At 40.8% G+C, this 22,113-nt stretch overlaps 1 protein-coding gene across 1 annotated transcript in view; it reads right to left on the bottom strand.

Annotated features, from left to right (window-relative positions):
* Positions 1–444: 444 nt before the first annotated feature.
* The window catches only part of Apob (apolipoprotein B), a 37,871-nt gene continuing 16,202 nt past the window's right edge, over positions 445–22,113 (bottom strand). Inside the window, exons 18-29 of the mRNA XM_051181687.1 lie at positions 21,496–21,707; positions 18,592–18,774; positions 17,754–17,875; positions 15,545–15,755; positions 14,900–15,075; positions 14,600–14,787; positions 13,723–13,868; positions 11,941–12,314; positions 4,017–11,450; positions 3,397–3,511; positions 3,109–3,292; positions 445–2,244 (exon numbers count right to left, since the gene is read on the bottom strand). Coding sequence (XP_051037644.1) covers positions 664–2,244; positions 3,109–3,292; positions 3,397–3,511; positions 4,017–11,450; positions 11,941–12,314; positions 13,723–13,868; positions 14,600–14,787; positions 14,900–15,075; positions 15,545–15,755; positions 17,754–17,875; positions 18,592–18,774; positions 21,496–21,707 — 10,926 coding nt within the window. The 3' untranslated portion in view covers positions 445–663. The remainder of the gene's footprint in view (positions 2,245–3,108; positions 3,293–3,396; positions 3,512–4,016; positions 11,451–11,940; positions 12,315–13,722; positions 13,869–14,599; positions 14,788–14,899; positions 15,076–15,544; positions 15,756–17,753; positions 17,876–18,591; positions 18,775–21,495; positions 21,708–22,113) is intronic.

Consider the following 22,113-nt stretch of genomic DNA (forward strand, 5'->3'; position numbering starts at 1 on the left):
GTGATGTCAAGGAAGAGTGTGTGGCACTTAAAGACATATGATGTATATGTGATGTTCTTTGGGTTAAATTTATGCAAAAAATCTATTCCTGCTCACTTAGTTAATGCAATTAGTGAATGTAGTCTGAATTTCTGTCCTGCCAAGTCCCACTGTCCTTTATCTCCAAATAAGCACACAGAGACATATTAATTATTAAATTGTTGGCTGATGGCTTATGCTTCTTATTTGCTTGCTTTGACACCCCCCATCAAGTGACATCAATTACCTACTTTTATAAGTAGAAAAATATTTTCCTCCATAGCTTCTGCTTTTCTTCTTTATTTTATCACTTAAATGCAAGTGTGTATCCTTGTGGAGGTTAGGAAGGCCAGAACCTTTGAGCAGATGTGCTTTGAGCAGTGTGTATACACTCATGTTTGAATAAAAACAAGACAAGTTCAAGAGTATGATATACAACAAAGAATACATGTATTTCTTCACCCTCCCAAGTTTAACAAAATAACTCAGATCTTTATTTTTCTCTAACTTGTAAAAAATATATCTTCCTGAGTTCTTGCTTCTCTTGCACTTAATGTTGACTTCAGGGCTGGCTCAGTTGGATGTTTTTTTTGTAGTAGTATGTTAAGTCTCCTACAGTGTGAAGGTTTGATTGGAGTAGATGAATCAGAAGGTGATAATCAGTTCTCCTGGGGCACGCTTTATGTAGGGGCTCACATTATTGGCTGTAGCCACCTGCAGCTCTTTCAGTAACTCAGTTATGTATCTTAGAAACATGTGATAGCTTTGAATGGACAGGTCAATCAATCTTGTGGACTCGGCAATGAATTTTTCATAGTAATCAGGGAGTTGGTCTGAAAAATCTTGCAGTTTGGAACTGAACTGCTGTTGGTAATCAGAAATGATTTCCTTCATTGCAGTGGCCCAGTCTTTAATTGCTTCCTTTGCCATTATAGAAAGCTCTTCAATCTTCTCCTTCCCCTTGCCATTTATATCAATAAGGATGCTGAGATATTCTTGCATATCCCTGGACAAGAATTGCTCAACTTGAGTTGTGATTTTGGAAGCAAACTCAGTAGCCCTGGAACTGTATTTAGAATGGAAATCTCTAAGGATAACTAAGAGGGATTTGATCAGGTCAACCATCTTTTCTTCTACTTCATAGTATTTTACTGTCCAGCCAATCATGCTTGGATCAAAATACTCTTCACGAAGAGCCTTTATGTACTGATGGACCTGCTGTAGCTTGTAGGACCCCTGCTGAAGTATGCTTTGACAAGAGTTGTTGAAATCATGGAAGACAGGATATAGGTCTTCTCCAAGGAATTGAAAAGCATTTGGGATGTTTATTTTAAAGACTGCATTGATAGAATCAGTGAAACAAGCATTGTCACTTTGGCATTGAATTTGTTCTACTATGATGTCTAAAATTCTACCCAAAAAGCCCTGAAGATCACTTAGTATTGCTGTAAATTTGTTATTCTGGAGGTCTTTAAAGTACTCTTGGATTAAGTTTGATGAAATGTTTATGAGTTCCCTGTACTTCAGAATTGCATCTTTTAGTGGCCTGGTTTTTGAAACAAAAGGAAATTTCAATTCTATGTCATTGATTAAGCCTGATTTCTCTACCAGGTCTTGGACATAGGAAAGCAGTTTTTCTAAGCTGTTATGGATAATTGAATATAACTGAGACAGAACCTTTGCCATCTTCCCTATGGCCAGTGTGAAGAGTTCATCAGTAGTATATATTCCAGCATTACCTGGGAGATGGAATGTATTATACTTCAAGAAATGAATGAATGAATCAGTGAGAAACATGACTGCAGTATGGTACTTCTTAGTAATATATACTAGGCTGTCTATTGCCTTCTCCTGGAGTCTCTCAGGGAAGCTTTGGCCCTCCTGAGCCAACATTTCCTCATACAGATTCTGGGTCTTGTCTTTCCACTCCTGGTAGGCACCATAGGTTGCCCTCTGGAAATCCATGTTTATTCCATCAATTGTCCTTATAGCACTCTCAACATTGTTCTGCAGACTTCTTTTTAGCTCCAAAGAAGCATTTCCCAGGTAGTTCTTATTGACATAATCATAAATAGCCTCTGTAGCCTTGGGCACATTGCTTTTTAGGGAGCCTAGAAATCTGGAAGCTGCCTCTTCTTCCCAATTAATTTTGATGTGCATTCCATCACCAGGCTTCCTGCACCTCCACTCAGTCTTGAATATGCTGAGTTTTCTATCTAGAGGGGACTAAAACCAGAAGAATAGAACATACTCTCAGTGACTCAGGTTACATAATATAGTACATTAAAACTTCATTACCACTTTAAAGTAAAAGCCAGAGGAGGGCGTTTCATATTCTGAAGGGGGATTTAGCCCTCCTTTGTTAGTTCATGTGTTTATTTATTTATTTTATTTATTTATTTTTTTTGCTAAATTAGGCCCTTTGATGTTAATTTCTCTTTATCACATGCTTCAGGGAGGATTAAAAGGTATGTGTGATATATACTTTGTAGCATTTAACACTAAGGATTTCTTGGGATGGAAAATGGGGAGAGGAGGGAGGAGGTAGCATTGGAGGAAGAAGGAGGAAAGAGGTAGGAAACAGACATTCTGGAATAGAGAAGAAGAGTCCAGTTCAAGAATTCCAGCTTCAGCCTTCGCTTGCCAAGCTAATGACTGGCTTTAGGCTTCTGTCTCTTCTTCCAACAATGTCATCTTTGATTTGTTCCCAGCAGAGCTTATAAATGACATGATATGACTTTGATGTGCCTCAATCAAACACTTTTACTATGGGGAAGAATTATGAAGCCTCAAAAAAGAAAAATCCAAGAAGTATGGTTTTAAAAAATGTGTATGTATGACTCTTGTTTTTGCCCAGAAAGCAGTAAAATCTTAGTGCTGCTGGGATATCATGAGTGTGTCTTAATAACTAAGCTAGGCAAAGATTTATTGTAATGTTTTCAGGATAGTAGTATCTCAGTGAAGACATTTGGCTGGTTCACCATTTGTTTTTCATCTAGTTTGCTCTCAGAGAACTTTCTAGAATGGAATGACTCATCTCTAGTTCTCTACTTGCTTTTGAGCATGTGATACTGCTAAGCTGGGACCCACCTGAGGATGGAAGTAGACATTCAGCTTCACACTCTGGTCGTCTGTGCTAGACTCCAGACCCATAGTGCCTATGGCTGTGGAGGCTACTGAGGCAGACATACTTGTCTCATCTTCTTTGTAGAGCAGACGGACTTCCAGCAATGGTAGGCTGGTGATGTCAAGGTGAGCCTCTCCCTGCCAGATCCTGAAATGAGAAAAAGCAGCTGAGTTATAATGAAACGGAGCCAGAGATGGTAAGCATCACAGCAGATTTTGAAAAGATATTAAGCGACAGTAAAACATTCATACCAAAATCCTTTAAATATGCCATCTTCATTGTACTCCACTTTGAAGTCACGGTGTTGAAGTGTTCCTTTGTTCTTGCAGATAAACATATGATCTTCAATTTTGTGTGTCCCCACAACTGTACAGGAAAGATTTTATATGTCATTGGCATTTCTGTGTCTGTGTCTGTGTGTGTCTGTGTGTGTGTGTATAGTGTATTTTAACCAAACACCTAACTTAAAAGTTTAAAACATACCATCTGCAGTCCATAGGTTTTCTGAAAAATTGTCATTTTTTTGTAGTAGTACTGGGGTTTGAACCCAGGGCCCCATACATGCTAAGCATGTTCTTTACCACAGAACTGTACTCCAAATCCCTATGATTTTTTTCAATTTGAAATAAACAGGAGGTATTATTGGTCTTTAAATATTATAAAAAATCTATTTTCTTTAAATTTTCAATGTCAGTAAGTTTTCTAGTTTTGTTTTAAAAATATATGGTGGCACATGCATATTCTCCTTTCATTCTATATTTTGCTACAGATAAGAATTGTACCTTTGATGTTAATTAAATACATAATTATTTAGTAAGAACTCAATTGACAGCATATAGTATCCAGGAGAGGCAGGAGAACATTTCCTTACCTTTTAGGTCATACTCCAGAAACTGCCAGATTGAACTGCATGTGGAATTCAGGAAGGTTTCAACATGATCAGCTTTGTTTTTCAAACCAGCACTCCAAGTGACATTATATACAGGGGAGGCCACCCCAACATGTGCAGTCAGTGCTCCAAAGAAAGGAATAAAAATTCCTGCAGGTATAGAGAACTTAAAGGGTGGGATCTCAATGATTTGCTCAGGCAGGGTGATGCTAGGCAGATCAACATCTGCAATCCTGTTGGCTATCTCATTCAGGTCAAAGCCAGTCTTTGGAAGTGTGAACTGGGACACAGTTAACTGAACTTTAGGTATAGTTATGTCAAAAGTAGGAGCAGAGGAGTCCTCTGGTTTGGAGTATTGTGTTAACACATCAACCCCAGGGAAATTTACCTTGGGGAGCACTGTTAGGTTGAGGGCAAATGGTGAAGTACTTAATTTCTTATAGATTTTCATTCCACTGAAGTAATTTAGTTTCAGCCCTGGTATAATGAATCGATCAGCCAGTTCTTGGACAGGAAGTGAGAAGAGATAGCCATTGGGGTTTTTGGTATATACAAGGGAACTTGAAGCCTGAAGATACTGTCTCTTTCCTTCCATCTGTAGGAGTTCCTGCAAGCTCTTGTCATATGCTGGTAGAAAGATAGTTTTAAGATCCCACAGCTGTCCATCTGTGGATCCCGTAATGTCAAGGCGTACTTCTTCTTGGTCATTGGAGAATTGCACATTGTGCTGAAGGACCTGTGAATGAATCTGGACTTCACTTTTCCAGTTGACCTTCTGGTTCTTAGTGTTGGCTTTCAGGGTCACTTCCTGGTCAAAGTGATGGAGATCAAGGAGGGAACTGGGTTGACTCACATGAACCTGCAGAAGGGTTGACATTGTCCATGGCGAGAGCTCTAGGGTGGCTCTGCATGTTTGCTTACCTTTTGTGACAAAGAAGCTGTCTACCTGAAAATGGTTTTTATTATTGTGCTCCCATGTGGCATAGATGCGTTGAAGAGTGGCTTCTCCGGCAAAATTTTCTCCTACTTCAAGGTTCCAGATCCCATCAACTTTGGAAGCTCCTTGTAGCCTTACTGAAGACCGAGTACCCTTGGAATTCAGGTATGTGTTGGCCTCACTGGCAATACTTCCTGAATATTCCTGAGAAAGGACAGATCCCTTGATGTTTCCTTTGGTGGATGACTCAATTGAAAAGTAGGAAGTGAGACTTTCTAAGCTAAACTTGTGGTCAACACCTCCTTTAGCAGTAGAGTGCAACTTTGAGGAATTAAGGTCATAGTTTAGTTCAATGGATGATGAGACCATGGGTTTTGCCTTGGTATTTCCATTAAGTTCCTGCTTGAAGTTCATTGTTAAGATGGGCACATGGAGGTTTGCAGTTGTTTTCACTGTTGCTTCTATGTTTTTATTGATTAAGCTGATGGTGCTGTCATGATTACCCTTTACAAATTTGTTAGTGAGAGAGACAGCTGTGGCTAGCTTCATTCCTTTTTTCTGCATCAGACGTGAAGTACCTTCTAATTTGTACTGCAGGGCATCCGTGACAAATGAAGAGGAAGAAAGGAAATGAGCAACAATGTCTGACCGGTTATAGAGTCCAGCATTGGTATTCAGTGTGATGACACTTGATTTAAAAGAAAAGTCATAGGTAAAATTGCCAAGAGCTGGAATATAAATATTGTCAGTGGTTCTCAATTCCTTGAAATCTGGGAGGGAAAACTTGAGGAGATTCCTAGGGGTATGAAGAACTGGCAGCTCCAGGGATGGCATCACTAACCTGTGTGAAGGCACAATGACATTAAGACCTGGAATGCTGACACTTGGGGTACTTACTGCTTTGGGGATCACATGGCTGGAGGCCAGTGTCTCTACAGTGAACGGTGACACTTCAATGTTGACAAATGAGATAGTGTACCCACGACTTTGAAAGATCCTGGGGGGCTGAATAAGGGAATTTTCAAACTTATTTTTTGCTTCATTATAGGATGCAGTAAGAAAGTCTAATGCACTGTCTCTGACTTTCTCAAACTTCCTGTTCCAGGAATTGACATTGTTGAGAATAAACTCATAAAACCCACTCAGAGGAATTACAATGGAATGCTTGTCTCTGTTCTTTTTATATTGAGCTTTTACACTTAAATCAAATGATTGCTTTGTTGTCTTCAAAAATTCTTTTAATCCTGTGTCTTCCCATATAGAGAAATCCTTCAGCAAGGGAGTTGTGAGCTCTATGTAAGGTAGACTCATTTCAGGAATTGTTAAAGGTATGTTTAAGAAATCCAGGTTGGCATCTCCATTCATTCCTACATGGGCTTCTATGTTGTGTTCATTATTTATAGCCGAAAAATTTTGGTTATATTTGTACTGATTGAATCTAGCACTTGCTTGCCAGCTTGTTTGCTGGGTATGAGGACTCAGAAATAGTGCATAGTTATTCAGGAAGTCTATTTTCCCAGTCAACTTTAGTGGAAAACTAATTTTCAAATTCCCATTATTGTTTGTGGATGCAGTAATGATAAATGGTTGTGCTGAAAAGGAAAGAAAGTTTTTCAAAGTCCCAATAACTTTTCCATTTAAGTCAGCGTTGTGCTCGCCAGTCATTTCTGCCTTCATCTCTCTGAACAGTATTGTTCCCTTGCCAGTTAAAATGCTGGAGCCCACGTGCTGAGATTCAACTTTTGATTCAACTTCAAACTTAGAATAGTTGAGGAAGCTGGATTCATAAGCCAGTTTTTGGATGACCCTAAGGTGTTTGCCATTGATGTTATTCGACAAACCAAAAGAAGCTATGGGTCCTTCCACAGTGAAGCTAATTTTGGATGAATGTGTGCCTTCATCTGAAAAGTTGGGACAGGCCCAATTCCATGACCCTGTCCCTGAAGAAGTCCAGGCCACATGTCCAGCTTCTAATAGCATCTTGATTTCATTGTTAAAGGAAGCCTTACTGGAGAAGTCCAGCCTGGGGACACTCAACTTGTGAAGGTACTTCGTGTGACTGTCCAGAGTGAGCTGATTGTTTATCTTGACAATCATACCATTATTAAACTCCACCATATTTTTCTCTGTGTGTAAACTTGCAACTGTGTCCGATTTTCCCTCAATGGACTGTCCAGAAAATAATATCTCACCCTCATGTTCCATTCTCACATGCTTGCTGGAGAAGTTCATGGATTCCTTTAGGACTGGAGGATTAGGGTTTAGCTCTAAGAATTGAGCTTGTGCTTGAAAATCAAAATTGAGAGCTTCAAATTTGGACTCTCCTGTGGCAGTGACAGAAGCCACAATCTCTGCTTTGTTCTTTGAAGTTGTTACATTCTGTATGTTGGCATTCGCGTCTAATATAAAGAGGGGAGACTTGATCTTCAGGACGCCACGAAGTTTGCCAAAAGCAGGTATTTCAATTGTGTGTGAGAGGCGAGGAAGCTGGAATTCTGGTATGTGAAGATCAGGAACTCCAAACTCTTTGAAACTGACGTTTGGGATTGTAAATTCTGGAATTGTCAGTTCTGGGAAATGGAAGTCTGGCAGAGTGAATCTTGCAAGAGGGATCTTTATCATCTCCAGATCTCCCAGGTACACTTCTGGAAGAGGCCACTGTAGCTCACTGCTCAGCATTTGGTCAATAGTTCTGATAATCTTTGCTTTTATTTCCAGCAAGTCTATTGTAAAGGAGCGGACATGGAAGGTGTTGAGGAGAGTGAATTCTGGTGTGGAAAATCTTGATGGGATTTTGACATTCTTCAACATTTTGATGTTAATGCGAATAGATGGGATCCTCAAATCTGTCAGGGGAACTATGAAGTCAGGAGTCTGAAAGTTGGCTTCTTGGAGAGCACGGAGACTGATCTCAAAGGCAGGCATGGTCCCCAGAAATGTTTGCATCTCAGGAACAGTGAACCCCTGTTCCACCAGCACTTTCACACTCTCAGCCCAGTTTTGGATAGAATATTGCTCTGCAAAATCTGCAATGTTCTTAGCAGTTAGAATCCACCAGTCAGAAATGTAGGTGACCAGTGTATTGTAAACTTGGCTTACCAGAGACAAGATGTGCTCAAGTTCCCACTGAATGTCCATTTGATAAAGTCGGTCTCGCACATCTTCTAGAGTATCTTGGAAATGGGCTTTTATGTGAACCAAAGCACCCTGCAACCAATCAATGAACACGGTTACTTTGGTGCCCTTGAGTCTTTCTAGATAGTTGGAGACTGTGGCTTGGAAGTCTTGTAATAACAGTTTTAATGCTTCAGTTTTCTGTGGAAGTTCAAGAGCTTGGATTTCAGCATTGATCCTCTGGGTCACCTCACGTATTTTGTTGTTGGTTTCATCAATGAACTGGTGATAATCAAATGCTTTTAACTTCCTGATCAACGTATCAAGAAATCTATTTAGTTCTTCAATGACATTTCTGAAAGATAATGCTTTAAGCCACTTGACACTATCATCAATAAACCCAACAAATTTCTCATAGTAATCCTTTATCTCAATTTGTTGTAGCATACTGCTTAGTTTCTGAAGAGTCTCACCCAGACTGTATCTGTGGACCAACTCTACTGATTTATCCATTAAAACTTGGATTTTTTGGTCTACTTCATATTTCTCAAGTAACTCATGAACTATAGCTCTAAAAGTATTGATTTTCTCAGTTACTTTAAAATCTTCAATCAGATTCATAACAAAGTATTTGACACGCTCAATAATGTCATTTACTCTTTGGTACAGAATTGCAGTTCTCAATTGATCTAAATGCATTGTGAAATCAATAGCTTCAATCTGTTGTTTTAACTCTGTGGCCAGCTGTTGAATGTCTATAGACTGAATTTGTGTCCTGAGCTCCTGCAGTTTTTCTTGTATCTGGATTCTGATTTGATATTTAGTATCCACATTTTGGATCCAAGAGGCTGTACTACTGCCAATTTTGTTCAGATCAACATTTTCAATAAATACATATAGATTATGGATTGATTTTTCTAGATTTACACGGATATGATATTGTTCATCAAGAATTTTTAACTTTGCAATGATGAGATCAATAATCTGAGCAATAGTTTTTTTTAAATCCTGTGGATTATAATTGTCTTTAATATACTGATCAAATTGTATCACGTATGTCTCAAGTTGAGAAAGTTTTTCATTGACGTTGATTTTGGCACTATCTAATGCAATTAGTACATCATTGTCTGTAATCCTATAATTTTCCATAAAAGCAGTCAGTTTTTCCTTGGCATTGGCTACTTGTCTCTTCCAGTCAGATGCCTTCAGATAATCATGAATTTGTTGTGGAAGTCTGCTCAAGACTGCTTTGTACTTCTGAACAAACTGATCAATATTGATGCGTTGCAATTCTCCCTGCATGGCTTCCAGTAGAGTTATAATTCCTCTTCGATTTCTCTCCAAGTACTCTGGCAGGCTTTTAAAGAATGGAAGGCTGATGGTGTGAACATCCTTGTTCTTATCATACTTCACAAAAGCAACAATTGTGAATTCTTGGGGCTTGTCCTCAGCATCATTTATCTGTAAGTCACTGAGGACATTGACAGGCTCGCTGTAGAAAAATGGCACTTTAAATGGCATGTATGACCCAGAGAGGTCAGCCCGTCCACTAAGCTCAACACCAATTTTGTCTTTAGTGTTGTAGGCTTCAAAGTCCTGGCTGTATTCCTTGTCATTCAGTCTGGTCTTGAATTTCCAGCTGCTTGTCTGCTCAGCTGGTGTGACCAAGGCACTGACTGTATGCTCAAGAGCGGTACTGATGCTGCTCTTGTATACAAGATCATGGTTTGTGGAGCCTTTGAAATCATGAGAGAAAGTGAGGGCCAGAGGCTCTGCTTTCAACAGAAACTTACTGTACAGCTGCCCAGTGTGTTCTCCCCAAAGAGACAGCTTCCCGTCACCACTCGTGTGTGTGTCAATGCCCAAGTTAAATGGTGCCAAAACGAAGTGGATAACATTGTTAAAGTGCAGTGGATCTGAGTTATAGTTGGTTGTGACATCAACAGAGGAAGCTAGCCCTTCAATGTCTGCATTGAACCGATGGCTGAATTCCATGCCCTGAACCTTAGCGACAGTGTCTGCTCTGTAACTTGCTACTACTAGGTCAGTATAGGAGATGGTGTAGATGTGTTTGAGCTCATTGCTTTGGTAGGTGCCTTTAAAGTTGCCACCCACATTCAACTTCAGTGGTTCCAACCGTAGCTTCCCACTGTTGGTCAAGTCTAGAGCGTTGTATCTCAAGTCATTGCTCAAAGTAGTTAGAAAAGAATAGGGCTGTAGCTCTATGTTAAAATTCTGCTTATAAAACTTGTCAGCACTGTAAATGTTGTCCATCTTTGAGGAGAAGTCCAGTGAAAGGCCTGTGAGGCTTAGACTGTGTGTGTGGTCAAGTTTCATTTCGGCATAGGACCCCATCATGTCATTGGACAGTTTCAGCCCTTCTCGGCTGAGTTTGAAGTTGAAGATGTTTTTGCTGTCTGCACCCAGAATCATGGCCTGGTAAATGCTTCCTAACGATACCTCTGTGAGGGCAGCTTTTCCATCCACACTGAATTTTGCATGGTGTTCCTTGAAGCGGCCATTTGTTGATAATTTCATGGAAGCCCCAGAGAGGCCAAGCTCTGCATTCAACTCATTCTCCAGCAGGAGGGGGCTGTACTTCAAGTTGGTGGTTGCGCTGGTAGAAAATCCGTCCCGTGCAATCTTTAGTGTCGCCTTATGAGCACCAGTATTGATTTTGTCAGTACCCATGATGTCAGCATTTAATTCCATACCCTGGGAAGTGAGTAATCCAGAAAGAAGGGTGACTAGTCTCAGGGACTTGTAACTGGCCTGGTGTTCAGAACGTAGTGATGCACTTTGCTTAGAGAATGTCATGTCCAGCTTGTTAGAAGCAGCAAAGTTCTCATATTGTCCATTGCTATCAGATTTCAGAGTCAGCTCATAGTTTTCATATTTCAGGGAAGCTGTGTTCTTGAATATGCCATCTTGCAGATCAGAGGTAGAGGTGAGAGAGAGGGTTCCATCCTGGTATATTCCCACTATTTGGTTGGTGCCCTGGAAGTAGGTGGAATTAAACCTCATGTTGGACTCCCCACTCAGCTGGCCGGTGGTAGGATCTCGCTCACAAGACAGGCTATATTTGCCTTGAGCATAAAATGAGGATGCTCTGAATTGTCCATCAACCTTGATGTCTTTGACATACAGATGTTGCTTCTTTTTGGAGTCCAGGTGAATAGCAGCAGACATCTGTGGTCCCAGGACACTAGATGCTTCAAATGTTAGTAAACCTTTTGAGACTGGGGTATTTCCATTTTTTTCTACATGGCTGACTTTGAATTTTGAATCTAGAAATTTGTGGTGTAGAGACCCATCACAGGACAATGTAAAGGTACTCCTACTGTCATATGTTGTTTCTCCAGAACCTAACAGAAAAAATTAAAGATACTGGTTAAATTAAGCAACAAATGTCCAGAATAACCTTTATGTTTATAGTTAACAGCAACCTTATATAGCTGTATCAATTTTAATAGTGACATTTGTAATATATACCTGAAATTTTATGTCAATAGGCTTTCCTCCAGGAAGCCATATGTTGGTTGTTGCAGACCTTGTTGGGTTCCTTTATCAAATGTTCCACTACAACTCAAACTGTACAATATGTACTGTATCATAGCATTTCTTAAACTGAATTACAATTGCTCAGATATATGGCTGCTTTATTGTTATTGCCTAACATAGTACTGAGTACTTACCATATACTTAATAAACATTTTCATTAGTTGAACGAATGAAAAGACTTCTAAGTAGCAAGAAAAATATCTATAGGAAAGCATAACTTCTTCCTTCTAGAGCTCTCCCATCAGAATGTGAGATATATTAGCCCTATAGACCCTTTACCTGAGCAGGCCTCACCTTGCATGCTGTAGGAAAACAGGTCAATTGCGGAGTCAGCCTTCATGCGGTACTGAGCCTGAAGGCTGAAGTGGTCTCTGCTGGTGTTGCCACCAGTATAGGAGGCTGACCAGTTGTACAAGTTGCTGTAGACATTTGTGGAAAGGTCTAGAACACCCAGAAGAGGCACTTGCAGTTGATGTGTCTTGGGGATTGTAAAAGTAGGGACCTGGACCACTTGAGATGGCATATGGAATCCCATTGACTTGAAGTTGAGGGATGGGGTCCTCACACTCTCTGGTATCTTTAGATCTCTTGAAGACTTGCCACCAAAAGGCAAAGGGATGTCAAGTTTTATACTGTTCTTGTTCAATGTATATTTGATCCGGCCATCGCTGAAGTGAACAAAACCAGTGGCCCCACAGTCAGACATTAAGAACTCAAAACATTTTATCTTGATTCCCTTCCTCCCCCAGCCTACTATGCTCTTTTCACCACTATATTTCTTATGCCTGGGTTCCTTTCTTTTTCATTCTACCTTCCAAACACTTCCAAAACCCTGCAGAGAGCCACCTCTATTATTGTTATGATCCCTTAAACCAGTTCAAAGAGCCCATCCTAATTCTGCTTATATGTCATGCATTGGTTCATTTGTTGGTGTGTGCAAAGCATCTTCCTAGCAGAAAGGACAAAACCTTACCCAGTTTCTGTTTTCTCACTGTTTCTGCTCTACTATTTTGCATATAGTGCATACTTGATAAGTACTACTTGCTAAACCTAATAGAAGCAACTTGACATGTAAAAGAACACAGTGGTAAAGTCACTAAAGGCAGATGGAAGTTTTAGCTTCCACTAATTGGGAATATTATCTTAGAATCAGCCTCTCCGAGTCCCAGTGATGTTATCTGCATAGTATCCTTTCTTTTGAACCCCAGAAATGGCCTTGGATATCAAATAGGCTTTGTAATCTTTGCAACCTTTTCAGTAAATACATGCAGCAGACTATGATGATGATCTATAAAAATAAAGTAGGTGACGTTTGTTATATTTGAATAATCATTCATTGTACTACTGTAAAATGGGCAGAATGCTGTCTGTTCAGACTCTCACATTCAGCAGGCAGATGAGTGATAACCACTATAGTCCTGTTTTGTTCTTATGTACTGAAATTTCAGTAGTAAGGAACACATTTTATCTTCAGCAATTTTGGTTTGTTTGAGGGCATGGGGAGACTTCAGCCTTGTCACAGTAGTCAGGCATGTTCACTTGTGCTACTCAGCTACAACCTACCAAGGGGCCCATACAACACAGGACATTTGGATTCTAAACTGTGAGGATTATATGGATCATCACCTTAGAAAAAACATTCTCTATTTATCTCATGCTCCATCATTTAAGTGTCATACACATTTGTTATCACAGAAATGGAATGAACAGTGTGGGTCTGAATTTCCTGTTGGGATTTAAGGTGTATTGCTGACTATCTCTCATTTAATATTCTGACCCTCCATAAATGAGTTTGAATGCCTGGCAAACTCAGGCTATTGATATGACATTAAGAAACAGGTTTTTTTCAGACTCTTTAATTACATTCTTAAGTTCTCCATACTGGGTTGGTGTTCACATGGGGACCTCATTTTTAATGATGCAAAACCACTGGCATTTATTCCATAGCTGTTTGTTGTCTCCAAGAACTTATGTAATTTATCTGATGTTTTTCAACAGAAAGGTCTACATCAGGCTAGGTAAATGTTCCCATTTCTTTGGACAGTACAAAGAGAATGTCCCATTTCCCCCTCCTACCTCTTTAGGAAGAGGTTGTCTGGGATATGGAAGTCAGGCAATCCCATTTTCTGGAGGTTCAATTCCGAGAGGCCACTGAGGTGATCCTGTAGTATCTGGGAGTAAGGAAGACCCCTGGATGCCATCTGAAGCCATGTGTTTGTTGCCTACGAAGCAACAGGAGAATTTAAGAACAAGAAATGGGTGTTAATGGGCCTCCAATTACAATTAATGTGAGCTGACAGTTCATGTTTGCAGGTCAGTCATCCAGCACGGTGATGCACTGATAGTTAAAGATAAGTTACTGGAAAGTATACATTTCCAAGGACTGATATCTCTGTATTTTATTTTTACTCATTTATTTGTGTGTGTGTGTGTGTGTGTGTGTGTGTGTGTGTAGTTGTGTGTCCATGTGTGTATGTATGCTCATGTTTACAAGTGTGCATGCAGGCCAAAGGCCAACCTCAGATGTCTTTCCTTCTCTAACACTATTTGTCCAGCTTGTTGTTTTTAGCCAAGTTCCCTCCCTGGGACCTAAGGCTCATCAGTTTTTCTTGTCACTGACAAATATATAATTTACAATATACATATACTATATAATATATTATATTATACATATATTATATATATGTATATAATATATATGTAATATATATATATATATATACATATATATATATATAAATATATAATTCCCTAGCCAGTATCCTGAAGGTTCTTTTAACACAGAAAAGTCTTCAGCTTAGAGGCATCTATTGAATATTTTTTCTATGCAGCTCTGTGTGCTTGGGAAACTGGCCATTCATGCTTTGATTATCATAATTCTGCACCAAATTCAGTTGCTGATGGAGTTAGCATCGACAGCCATGCATCTGTTCTGCTGCTTGATTATACTTACAACAATTAATTTGGAACCCATGTGCCGGAAAGTCAACTCTGTTTGAGGGACTCTATGATCCAGGAGACTATTGGCATATTTGTGCAAAGTTTCAGGGTAACTGGAAAGATCCACGGGGAAATTGGAGGCTACTTTTTTAGTATCCACGTTGGTTCCAGTGTTCCAGTCAAATTCAATTTTCTCATTGTCTGAAAATGCATATGTAACAAGGCTATCAGTGGTGTTCACTCAGCTTAAGTAGCTACTCTTAAGCTGCTTGGAAGCCTTGGAAAGATCTTACATGACGGAAGGGACACATACCATAACGCCATGCCACTCTCTTGGAAATTGTTGAGCCATAAGCTGTAGCAGATGAGTCCATTTGGAACAGCAGTTTAGTGGGAGACCAGTGGGTGTGGATCTCACTCCTGGCTTCTGCTTGCAAATGTGGTACGGAAACAACACCTTTGATCTTGCCATCTCCCTTTTTGTCATAACTATTGAAAAAGAAATCAGTTGGCATTAATGACTTTTGTACATTTCAAGGAGGTACAAAACATTCAATAATTAGGAGTTTCTTTCTTTTGTGATAAAAGCCAGACACGAATGAAGCAGTGATCTGAAATATTGAGCATGGAGTATTGATTTTGCAGGGAGGTAGATACACTTTAAAGAAAAACTATTTACATCTTTCTCTCTAGCCTTCGCCAAACAATTAAACCACTGTGAGCTATCAAGTCCTTGTCAGTAAACAGGGGCAAGGGACCGAGACAATTTTTAATGCACCCAGCATGGCACTTAATAGATTAAAAGTGTTTTTTGAATAGCAGTAATGTCTAACTGAATATATGCAAAGGGTGAACATGTTGAGAACTGTAGAGGTGGCCCTGGCTTGGCCAGATGTAAAGCTTGAAGAAGAAAGCAAAGAGCCACCAAGACCACCAGGTCACCTAAACCTTTCCTTACCTCACGTGGCCCACAAGAGAAACCTCAGTGATTTTTTTGTTCTGAATGTCCAGGATGAGCTTGTAAGCAGTTTTGTCCTTAGAAGATTCGTCATTAACTCTGAGGATTGTCCCAAAGTCAACATCAAACCCTGGAATTAGGACTTCACTAGATAAAATCCTGCTTCGCCGATTGTATTTGAACAATGCAGTAGCTTCAGTCTGCTGTACTCCTGAAAGAGTATATGGGAGAGTCAAGAGATGTGTGCCATGAGGTTATATAAAGGGAAAAAGAGGCACAGAAGAAAGCTTCAAACACCTGACTACCATGGGTTTAAATGAAGACACTGCTTAAGATTTTCCCATTGACCATGGTATTATCCATTCACTTAATTTTCAAGCTTATAATGAGCTAGGCACTGTTCTTGGCACTGGGGTACCTGGCCCCTGTGGGGTTATCTTCTAGTGGTCACTGGGGTATGCAGACAGCAACTCAGTTATCTGTGTCATAACATAAAGACATGGGAAACTGGCTGAGAAAAAAATAGAGAGGGACAAAGAGGGACTATTTCCTAAATGTTGGTCACAAAAATATCTCCCTGTTTAAAGGATATGTGGGCAAGACCACAGTGAAGTGAGGACTGAGCCATGCTGAGTTGTTCTGGGTGTGGTGGGGCATTCGGGCAAAGACCTAAGGTGCAGGTTGCTCAGATGTTCAATGAATGTAAGTGCTGAATCTTCAAAATATATCAAGAATATGATGACTTCTCACACCACACCACTACTCATTCTGTTTTGCATTACTACCTTCCAAACCCTCTCTTTCCACAGTCACTTGTCACATCCTGTATCCATCTCTGCTTCTTTCTCTCTTTTATTTTTTTAATTACTTACTTTTTATTTTACATGTCAATCTCAGTTCCCTCTCCCTCCCTCCTTCCCTCTCCCTCCCTCCTTTCCTCCCTCCCTCCCTCTTACCCTCTCTCCCCCCTCATGTACACCCAGACCACCCTACCCTCCCATCTCCCCACCCCAATTCCACATGTAGGGCAATGCCATCTAGGTGGGGTCATGTAAATCTGTCAAGTTATTTGAAGTAGGGACTAGGGCTTCTCTCCTGTCCCTAGGTTAAGGCAGTATCCCTCCTTGAGGGATGTGTCTTCAAGGTCCTTTTGTGCACCAGGAATACATCCTGGTTCTACTGTCTGAGGTCTCTTAGACTGCTCAGTCCTTCTAGCTGAGACCCATATTCAGGGGGGCCTGAGTCAGCCCATTAGCTCCTCCTTGTTCAGGTCAGCTGTGTTTCTGCAACCTGGTCTTGTCCTGTCCCTCTGCATCTGGATTCTAGTTAGACTCAATGTTTAGTTATGGGTGTTTGCTTCTGTTTCCAACAGGTACTAGATGAGGGCTCCATAATGATGGATAAGTTAGTTGTTGATCTCACTATCTGGGAAGGGCATTTATGGTAGCCTTTCCACGGTTGCTCATATTCCACTGCTGGTTTAGTAGCCTGAAATTTTACTCTAATTCAAACACCTCCATCTCTTGACTGGATTCCTGAAATCACTTGCATATTAGATTCTCAGTTCTGTCTCCTTCCTGTCTTTTCTCCACATGTCCCAACCTCAGAGTATTTACATGTTAGTCCTTTAGCCTGCAACTCTTTCCCTTATGGCTTATCTCCTCTCCATCCTGTCACATTTCCCTCTTTCTCTTTTTAAAAAGATTTTTAGGCAGTTGTGGCACATGCCTTTAATCCCAGCACTCAGGAGGCAGAAGCAGGTGGATCTCTGAGTTCGAGGCCAGCCTGGTCTACAGAGTGAGTTCCAGGACAGCCAGGGCTATATGGGAGAAACCCTGTCTTGAAAAACACGATGTAAACAAAAGACAAACAAAATTTGACTTTACCAGTGAAAGTTTCCCTCCTCCCCATCACTTTCCTGTTTCTACTATCCTCCTTTCTCCCACATGTATACTATTCCCTAAAGCCTTCCATACTCTGTTTCCACCCCACAACCCCCATCTAACATCTTGAATATATGCTTGGTTGTTTACTATAACTTCTATGAAGGTAAAGATTTCATTTCTAGTCTCAGTTATAAGAAAATGTCACCCACCTACTGGGAACTCAGGAAATATTCATTAAATACATCACCATAAACATGTCTTCCTCATGAGTCCTGAACCCAAGACCGAGGCAGAGATGGAACAGTCTTAGCTCGGGTACTCACCTTCTGCTTGCACTAGGAACTTCAGTGTGTCAACCAAAGACTTGTCCTCCTTTTGGAGTTCATAGGTTGCAGTGGCAGAATACTGCTCCACCTCTCCTGTGGGCTTTAGCTCCAGCTCATACCTAAAGACATCATGGCATGTCCAGTACATACTGCTAGCTGTTTTAGAGATGATAATAATACCCCTTGGCAATCCAGCCTCACATACCACAAAAATGCATGTATGGTTTTAATATCATTTCTTTCTCTTAGCAAGTGATAGTTCTTATGATTCCACTTAGTCTCCCTTAAAAGCCCTAGGCTAGGGAAGCTCCCAGGATATCCAGGACTTTCGGATGAGTTAAAAAGATGACTTGCACCCTCTCTGAGGAGCAGGTGAGAGGTGGGATGGGAGGAAGTGGGGGGATTGGGAGGACAGGAAGGAGGGGAAACTAGGATTTGAATGTCAAAATAAATTCATAAAAGAAGATGACTTGTGTCTTTCATACTGAGAACAAACAATGGGAATGGAGGGTAGGGGTGAAGATGTGCCCCAAAGCATGGCAAGGGCTTTTGAGTGCATTTGTCAGCTTCACAAAGCTTATATTAGTGAGTCATGAGACTGAGAAAGGAATTGACAGATTGGAATATGTTGTGATCAACTCATTCAATGCATAAAGAGCATTAAGGAGAGGGTGCGGACCCAAAATGTTTGACCAGAGTACTGCCATTTTAAGCTCCACATGATGATGTGAGATCTTAAGGTTGATAACATGGACCTGCAATCCTTGGCATTTTGTTTTTTGTCTCCCCAGGAAGAAGGTAAGGAGATGCTAGGCTAGCACTGAGCGTCTCTCACCTTGTGTCCCCTGTCAGTGGGTAGTAGGAAGCCGACTCTGTGGAGCTGGCATTGGAGTAAGCTCCCGTGGTGCAATAGTTCATGCCAGTGAAGAAAGGTTTGCAAGTTGACCAGGATTGCCTGTTTTCAATCAGAGGGGGGATCACTTCCGTTTTGGTGGTAGAGACCAAATGCAGTGTGTTGCTGTTAAAAAATGAGAAGTTGGAGTTACCTTTGTAACATGAACTGAAATGCCTGTTGCTGAATCCCACTATGCACATGCCCCACCCCCTGTCCTCCATCCCTCTCTTCTGTTCACAGCCACCTCACATTATGTGGTTTACTGAGGAACAAATATGAGTATAAAGAGCATCAGTAACATGATTGTAAGGACCCTTAGGTTTCAAATGTTACACTGCCTCCTCTGCCGGCCTCAGATTCCCATTTTACAGTGGAAGGAGAGGCTTGCAAAGAAGCTCATCATTTGGGTTGGACGAGGTTGGATATAAGAACTCTGCCCTTTCCCTTTGCAAGGTTTCTTACATTCTGAGTTCTTTCTACTAGCTTAAATTTTGGGACCTGTCCAATACCCTTCTCCCATCTGCATATCTATTTATTTCTTTCTTAGCCAAATTTTGTCTTATTTATAATTGAGAGAGATCTCTTTCCTTGTAGTGATCTCTCCAAACACTTTATACTGATGCCCCCCTTCTTATGCTCCTGAATATGCTTTCTTTGGTATTTCCAGTCCCTGCCTTGCTCCTCTATCCAATGATGATGGTGATGATGAGATGATGATGATGGTGTGTGTGTGTGTGTGTGTGTGTGTGTGTGTGTTATTTATCTCCCTTGGCCCCTCAGAAGTATTTTGTAGAGAAACTCTCTCATTTCCACATTAAGGTATTAGAGTCTAATCTCTGAGGACTTCACAACACCTTGGAGATGTACTTCAAAAATGAGAAAATAGAACCAAGTCTACCCATGCCCTAGTTTCTTTGGAAAATGTGCTTTCTTCAGGATCTCCTCCTCCTACTTTTGGTGGTGTCTTAAGCCAAGCTTTGCTGATGTGTCAGTAACTCTTGATGCCGGTACCATTCTGTCTCGGGAGTGTCTACTTAGCTCACCCCTTACCATTGTTTCCTCATTATTCCCCTTCTCCATCCACATGTTTGCTCTGGCTTCTCCAGTCTTGCTCTACCTTGACTGTTGTTTCATCTCACTTCTACATGCTGATCTCTTTCCTGGGCTCAGACTGCTAGGTCCATTTGATGTCTAGGTAGTTTAAAGTAGTTGTTTCATTTTAAAGGACACCAAAAGCAGCAATTTAGTGTCTTAATCCCTGCAGCTTTCTCTCTGTTTCCTATTTCAGTGAAGACCATGCCACTTCCTTTTCTTTCTTCTTTTTACTTCATGACCAGTCAATTTTTACACACTCATTTTTCTACTTCTATAAATCTCCAGAGCCTCTCAACTCCCCTTTACCCTTAAATGTTCCTCCAAAGCAAGCCACTGTCCCCTCTCACTCCTAGCTGAGCTCCATTCACATTTCCCTCCTCCAGTTTTTGGCTCCCCAGGGTTGAGTACTCGTTCTAAAACACCAGCTCATGATGGGGGTTGTCCTTTTGTATGTATGTTGCTCTTATTGGTTAATGAATATAACACTGTTTGGCCAGTGAGGCAGAAGATAGGCAGGAATAGAAGAAAAGGAAAATTCTGAAAAAGGTAAGCAGAGAGGGCCAGCCAGAAAAGTCGCCATGTGAGCCAGCCACCAAGGAGTTAGAGGACCAGACTCTTCTCCAGTAAAATAAGACTACGTGGAAATACTTAGATTAATAGGAGCAGGTTAATAATTAAGACAGAGCTAGCCGATAAGAAACTAGTACCTGGCCAACAGCATTATATCAAATACAGAGTCTCAGTGTGTTATTTGGGGCTGGTGCGGTGGCAGGACAAGACCAGTAGCAGGAGGAAAAACCTTACTCCTTACAATTTACCCCCCTTTTCTCAATTCCTTTGGCTTTAGAAGGGTCTACACTCTTTACGGGGCTTAGGAGGCTAGCCATGGCTGAAGACGGGCTACCCTTTTCTATCATAGCTGCCTGTGTTTCCTATGCACTTCACTAATTTAGCTCGTTTTAGTGTTTCCACTCATTTTTTTTTTTAATCATCCATGCCATTACACAGACTTTACTTATTGCAGGGACACATATGCCTTTCTCCTTTACTTGATTAACTCTGACATAGGTTCTTTAGCAGATCAAAAAATGGGTTCTTTAGAAAGGACTCTGACTCCCAAAGTCTTCATGATCTATGGTTTTACAGCATCTGATGCCTCTGACCTCGCCCTTGTTTCATTACTGCCAATTCCTTAATTGTGTGCCTTCCCTGGACAGTTAAAATGTACAAGACCAGGGTTCTTGTGTATCTCTTCCAATAAGCTTGACACAAACTAGGCAATTAAGTGCTATTTCTGAACAAGCAAACAAATGTGTCAAGGATACCATTGAAGCTGGAACTCTTAATGTGAGACTGGATCCCACAATGGCGTGATTAGGAGTATGGTGCATTCCTCATCCATAGTGTCAGTTACAACGAACTAGTGTGACTTCTGGTGTTTTTCTTTGGGAAGAAAGTTTATTTCCCAAGTAGGACTTCCACAACACTACTGTTTCTCTGCTCTTAAAGTGAATGAGAAACTAAACAGAACCCCACAGCCAAGTGACTCCTGATGAACCAGAAGATGTTAAGTGTTGACATAGAGAGACATAGGAAACTTTAGTAAAATATGCAAATTTGAAGCAAAGGCAACCCTCTCCCATTTCACTGGAACTTGAATTATGCCAGTTAGCTATCTGGCTAAATCTTTAGATGCATACTCCATTCTTTCTTTCAAACAGGCCAGGTAGACCTTGATGTTAGAATTACCTGCCACTGAACAGCTTGACCGGCCTCTTTGGAGCAGGAATGATGACCTTCAGCTGTCCAGCCTTCAGGGCCACCCGTGCCTCCAGGCCTGACTCATGGAAGAAGTTGGTGTTCATCTGGACACCGCTCTTAGCAAAGTCTGGGATGATGATGCCCATATTTGTCACAAACTCCATGGACATGGAAGGCTTTGCCACTAGTTCTGCCTGAATCTGGAAGTCAGAAGATGACCTATTCAGTTTCACTTAGCACCTCAGAACCCTGGTCCACTTCTCTTTCTGAGCCCTGGCAGATGCCTCTTCTAATTCATATCACAGGAAGCAAAGCTGACTTGAAGAAGAAAAGTGGAAGCATTCAGTTTCCCTAGAGCCAGTGTGAATTTCCCAGGGTTAGGAAGAGCTTGAACTAATTTTAAGCACCACTGGAGATGAAAATAACCAGGGTCTTCATTCACTGAGATAACAGCTAGGTTCTCTTTTCATTACTGCATTGGAGATGGTGAGAGATTTTTATACATGTTGGTGGAATCCTAAAATTCCTCATAAAAATTAGCAAGAAGATTGCAGTCATGATTTACTTTGCCTTAAGTTAGAGCATGGCTTAAGCAAGTATGCAAAA

This window comes from Phodopus roborovskii, unplaced genomic scaffold, assembly GCF_943737965.1.
Source record: "Phodopus roborovskii unplaced genomic scaffold, PHOROB, whole genome shotgun sequence".
Classification (NCBI taxonomy): Eukaryota; Metazoa; Chordata; class Mammalia; order Rodentia; family Cricetidae; genus Phodopus; species Phodopus roborovskii.